General features: G+C 37.8%; 1 protein-coding gene and 1 pseudogene across 1 annotated transcript in view; both read right to left on the bottom strand.

The window, feature by feature from the left end:
- Window positions 1-3306, bottom strand: part of LOC107594679 (ATP-binding cassette sub-family D member 3) — a 6948-nt gene extending 3642 nt beyond the window's left edge. The window contains exons 1-2 of the mRNA XM_016284814.1: window positions 3174-3306; window positions 1410-1507 (exon numbers count right to left, since the gene is read on the bottom strand). Coding sequence (XP_016140300.1) covers window positions 1410-1507; window positions 3174-3306 — 231 coding nt within the window. The remainder of the gene's footprint in view (window positions 1-1409; window positions 1508-3173) is intronic.
- Window positions 3307-3595: 289 nt separating this feature from the next.
- LOC107594661 (uncharacterized) lies at window positions 3596-6025 on the bottom strand (annotated as a pseudogene).
- Window positions 6026-6176: the final 151 nt, after the last annotated feature.

Consider the following 6176-nt stretch of genomic DNA (forward strand, 5'->3'; position numbering starts at 1 on the left):
GAACTACATTCAGAAATAAATGAGTGATTAAAAGAAAACAGTTAGGATGAGTTTAGCATTTCCTTAAACATTTTCCATTTGGTCACCAATTTATTTGATTTATTTGACTACTTTCATCACGCATTTAATTATTTATATATGTATTTAAACAAGATTACGTGTATTTATTCACACATTTATTTGCATATTTATTTATTTATACACACATTTATTTATTTATTTGTGTATTTATTTGTTTTTAATTTCTGCAGGTTTGGTCCTCCATACCTAAACAGCTGTATTCTAATTCTTTAAACACCTAAATGTACACCAAGAGCTAATCTTACCTACCATAGTTAAACTATCTATGTAATATTACTCCTCTCTGTCATTAGTGATAACTAACCCCTAAACATTGTGAAAACAAGCGTTGTGTCTGTAAACTGTCATAGTCGTACATTTTGGAGTTGTACTCTTAACAAACACACAAAATCTCGTATATGTAAACTGTCGTTGACGTAGATTTTGGAATCCAACTCTGACAAAAAACAGAATTACATACAATACTTTTAAATTACGCACGAGTAAATTAAAATGACACACAAATGCTTTGAATTACGTACGATTATTTTTGACAGTGATTTTATTCCATACATAAGAGGCTCCTTTTAAAAACATAAAAAAACTTACCGACCCCAAACATTTAAACTGTATTAGTATTAACTCATAGAGACATATCTTATGTCACAAATTTATGTTTAAAACAAAACAAACATTTCACACAATAGTCCAGACCTTTGATTCTCTGTGTTACCATGGTCCGTTCATATCTGCCTGAATTCAGCTCTTTAAGGACTTCCTGAATTTCTGTGATCCGTGCAGTGAACCTAATAAATGGATTCAGACTCCAGATAAACACACATACTCAAGCAGATGAAAGACAGACAGCAGGTGAGCACTGATAAGGATAGAGATAATGGATGGCAAGAGAAACAAGCAAAGAATGAATGTAGCACTCACCCGGACAGTCTGGTCATCTCTCTGCCTGCCAGGACGATTCTTCCCAGGGCCTGCGCCAAACTTATCAACATCCGCCCACTCTGGTAGTAGTCCTGCAGTGTAAAACAAACACAGAAGAACTTCTATCTTCTGTGCAAACATTTATGTAAGGAAATCATTATTGACCCAATAAAGCCATTTTACAAAGCCAGTCATGACAATTAAATCTGAAGAGATAAAAGGTCAGTAATTAAAAGTGAAATATTATCTGGATTTGCATACAGTAGCATATTGCCAGTGTATAGTGAAAGTGATTTACACAATTTTAACTGCTACAATAAAAAATATCATGTACTGCTTTCTGAAAATAAATAAAGCAAAATAATCAGCCTTATTAAACAGAATTTCTGAACGTGTTCATGCATACTCACTTCCAGCCGTTCAGAGTATGTGCTGTTCACATGCCGCTGGTTTGTGAGGTCCAGGAACGGCCGGCTAATAACCAGGTAACCCACCACCATGGCTATGTCTGGAGAATCAGAAAAATGTTTTGCCAGAAAAAGAGCCTTAACAATAACCCTTTCACACAAGGCCAGTATATAGGTCTATCACATCGTCCTTGGTGACATAAACAGTAGAAATATTTCAGAAGACACTTTGATTGAAGATTATGAAGACAAAAAAATGATTTGCGGTAATATAAACGAAAAAAAAAAATCTCTCACAGCAAGAACAAAAACATGCATTAAAACAGTTAAAGGGATAATTCACCCAAAAATGAAACCTGAACCTTCGTTCATCTTCAGAACACAAATTAAAATATTTTTGATAAAATCCGAGAGCTCTCTGACCCTCCATAGACAGGAAGGGTACTACCATGGTCAAAGCACAGAAACCTAGTAAGGACATCATTAAAATAGTCCGTGTGACATGGGTTCAACCGTAATTTTACGAAGCTACGAGAATACTAAAACAAAAATACCAACTTTATTCAACAATTCTTCTCCCGCGAGTTACCGTCTTCCGCCATTAAGGAGAGTACCACGACACATGGGCATGCTTTCCTCTAAACAAGGTGCAGCGCATGTGTGATCTACATCAGCAGCACCACACACATGCATCGCGATACTCTCCGTAATGCCGCTAAGGTGACGCGGAGGAGAAGAATTGTTGAATAAAGTTGTTATTTTTGTTTTCTTTGCGCCCAAAAAGTATTCTCGTAGCTTCATAAAATTACGGTTTGCTACAGTTATTTTAGCAAAGTCCTTGCTACATTTCTGTGCCTTAACCATGGTAGTACCCTTGCTGTCTATAGAGGGTCAGAAAGCTCTCGGATTTCATCAAAAACATCTTCATTTGTGTTCCAAAGATGAACGAAAGTCTTACGGGTTTGGAATGACATGAGGGTGAGTAATTAAAGATACTCCACCCCAAAATGAAAATTTTGTCATTAATCACTTACCCCCATGTCGTTCCAAACCCTTAAATGCTTTGTTCGTCTTCAGAACTCAGTTTAAGATATTTTGAATGAAAACGGGAGGCTTGTGACTGTCAAGTTAATTACACTGTCAAAGTCCAGAAAATATGAAAAGCATCGTCAGAATAGTCCATCTGCCATCAGTGGTTCAATCAGAATTTTATGAAGCGAAGAGAATACTTTTTGTACCTGAAGAAAACAAAAAAAACTACTTTATTCAACAATTTGTCTCCTCTGTGTCTCTTCGCATCACCGTAGCACCATTTTGGAGAATATCCACTGAACCCAAGCAGCGTACGCTCTTCTGTGTCAGCCAGGACACAAGGATACGTTTTCTATGTGTATTTATGCTTTGATTTGAACGAAAACAGTGCATCCCTGTGGCGCGGCTGATTTAAGTTCTCAAATATATCATAAAGGTTTGCACAATGAACATTTTTAGATATCCCTTTGTTCATTAAAGATAGTATTTACTTCATTTAATTACTAAACGACTTTTAATCAATTTGGAACATTGAAAGAGTTTCAAGGACAACTCCAAGAAAGCAAGATTGCAAACTTTCAGCTACCAATTGGAGAGAGATTTGGGCAAAGTGTAATGATGGCTTATACAGCTACAGCCACTTGTGGTACAATAAAATAAACCCATTTTCCAGGACAATCTTTGGTCAGGGGCAACCCTATGCTTATGTTTGTGCCATATATTACAAATACATACTTTTCAGTGTCTCACTGGCAAACAAGCAGGACAGTTCTCGGAGGGTCTCAGCACTAGTTGAAAGATATTTCCAATGGTTGTCCATCTCTGTAACAAGAATCTTCTGCTCCTTCTGAAGTCTCCTTACTGACATGACGATGTCGAATGCCTTTCTCTTTGTCCTTAGTTTGACAGAGTCTGGAATGCATGAGAAAAACTTACGTCATGCATCAACCTTCAAAGAATCTTTAAAATCATTTGGGGTTGCAGATTGACATTTGAAGCATTGTGGGTAATGTCAATTATGTATAAGAATTGTCAGAAGACTAGTGTACATACCACTGTGTGGTAGCTGCCATGGCCAAGCTGTCTCACCAGACAAAATGGTTTCCAAGCACAGAGTTTCTGTGTTTGGAACCATTTTGTTGTATTTCTCTACAACTGATGTCAGGATCCCCTTCTCCTCCCCGATCTTGCGGCGGATCCTGGCATGACCTTTGTTGCCATCTGTATCTTTATAGAGACGCTGGGAACGTCTCTTGATACTCGCCACCAGCACCTCAATTCTGCTGGCCAAGGCATCAACATCAGTTGTTGTTGTTGTTGTTGTTGTTGAGAAGAAATAGGTGGGACAAAATTACAAAAACATTAACAATTACAATTATTGATGACTAAATGTATTACTAGTAATATATATATATATATATATATATATATATATATATATATATATATATATATATAAGTCATTTCCTCACCGTCTGCCCACTCCTTTACATCATTGACCCAGTCTTCCAATTGGCTCTCTGTCACTGCAAGTTCGACTTTCATGGACTCTAGGTTTTGCAACTGGCTTTGCAGAGCTTTTGTGGTCTGCAATGACAAGCAATCACAGATAGTACAAGAACCAAATGTTCAATGCACAGCTTCAAACACTAATAACATACATTACTGAACATCTAAAACAAATTCTACTGATGTCATTACCTTCTGATATCGCCGGGTCAGTGCGGTGGCCAAATTGTTGAACTTTTGCTGATTCCAGCGCATGGCCATGAGAGTCCGCATGTCTGTGCGTCCTGCAAACACAGAAAATATCATGTTACCATATTCCCCCTACTTATTATGTAATGATGTAAGTAGTGCAGTATGTGGTCATTTGACCTGCTTTGGACATGTGTTTTGTGGTCACTGCAATCCTAGAGAGGAAAGCATTGCACTGTTCCACCTCCTCCCCTAGTGTTAAACCAGCCCCATCCTGATATGCCCCACTCCATTTCACCTGATTAGAAAACAAATAATAATAATAATGCTGAGAAAGTTTTGACATTCATTTGCAGATGTTCAGTTTTCATAATCACATAGCAAAGTTCACCTACCTCGCATTTAAAATCATGTGCTTTGGCATGGAATACCGAAAGGAAGGGCTTCATGTTAAGAATGTGCTGGAGCTATGGGCAGCTTTTTGCAACTCTTTGGAGGTAGGGCCAATATTTGCAGGTCACATCCATACAAAAAAAGTGATTTGCCTACTGGCCAACTTTTCTTGCAGGTACAGTGGATAGGCAACAATTTCCCCCCTGTACATATTTAAAGCACAGAGCAGCACTCCGTACCGACACACCGCAGGCTCCAATCCCTCCTCGTCTACCTTGCTGGCAGATCTTTGGGAGGTCTCTCTGGCTGCTGACCACTCCCCTCCACAAACACCTCTTCCACTGACCTATAATATGGAAAATGGTTGATGAAAATAAGACTCTCCTAAACAAACTCAGTAGTAGGTAATTGTAGTCCTATATATAGTCTAATCATCTGCGATTTTACATGTTTGGATGTCTTGTGAATGTAGTCCACAAATCTGGTCACATCTTCATCCTTAGCTATAAAGACGTCTTCAAAGATGTCCTGTTCCTCAGATCTAAAAAAAATAAATAAAAAAAAACATGTACAGAACAGGTACACAAAAGTTTATGATACATTGTAATCTAATTTTACTTGGTGCACATTAAAATATTTTTTTATTTAATATTGTTTCAACAGTGTGACATTATACACAGTTTGGAATACCTAGCTGCATTCTTGAAACAGTAATGCTTGCGGTTTCCATCTACTGAAACTGCCAGCATAACTGGGGTGCACAGAGGACAGATGAAGGCCTCTTCCTTGCAGATTTTGTCCACCTCATTTAGCACAGCCTCCCACTCAAAAAAATTTTTCTGAAAACTGTCTGTGGAGATCTTGTCAGTCTATTAAAATTAAGGAAACCAACAGCTAATAACGTACAACAAATACATTAGCATCAAACAGCTTTTCAACCCACAATACAAGAGATTAACAATACTGTAGGGTAAATAAATTCAATACTCACACAACAACAAAAAAGCGGACAGTTCGGTGATCCAGCATTCTTAAAAATGCTTGGCAGGACAGTCCTGGTGCTGCCATCTTCATTTCTTCAAATGAAAAAAAGACATCTGTGGCATAAATTGTGGCAAAGTGAAGGGTCGTAGGCCAGTAGTCACTTCGACTTAGGTCGACCACTCCAGCAGCCCAAGTGGCTTGGCATGGCTCACATCTCAACTCAGGCATGTTTAGATCATATCGTCCTGGAAAAATCAAAAACATACCCACTTTAATGTAAACCTTATGTGATTAATCAGGGTTTGGATTCTTTAAACAATTTTTACACTACTTTGTATACTTTTTAAACATTACTCAAAAGTCATGTGTAGATTTTACATACAGACCTGTGCCAAACTTATGGGAGTAGAGCATGTATAGATTTTTATCTTCACACCCTTACCATTCATTGTGATCACAGCAATAGTCTTCCCTAGGCTGACCCTCAATGACTCTGGTGAACAACCACACATTTTGTCAGGAATCTCCACAGGTACAAGCCGCACTGAAAAAGATCAAACATGTGAATTAAGATAATTTGTATTGACTGAGCAGTATAACATTGTAATGGTTCTACGGTAATGAAGTACATTGTTCAAAAAGTATACAAGAGATGCTCAAAAA

This window comes from Sinocyclocheilus grahami, unplaced genomic scaffold (genome assembly GCF_001515645.1).
Source record: "Sinocyclocheilus grahami isolate Dianchi unplaced genomic scaffold, SAMN03320097.WGS_v1.1 scaffold188.1, whole genome shotgun sequence".
Lineage (NCBI taxonomy): Eukaryota > Metazoa > Chordata > Actinopteri > Cypriniformes > Cyprinidae > Sinocyclocheilus > Sinocyclocheilus grahami.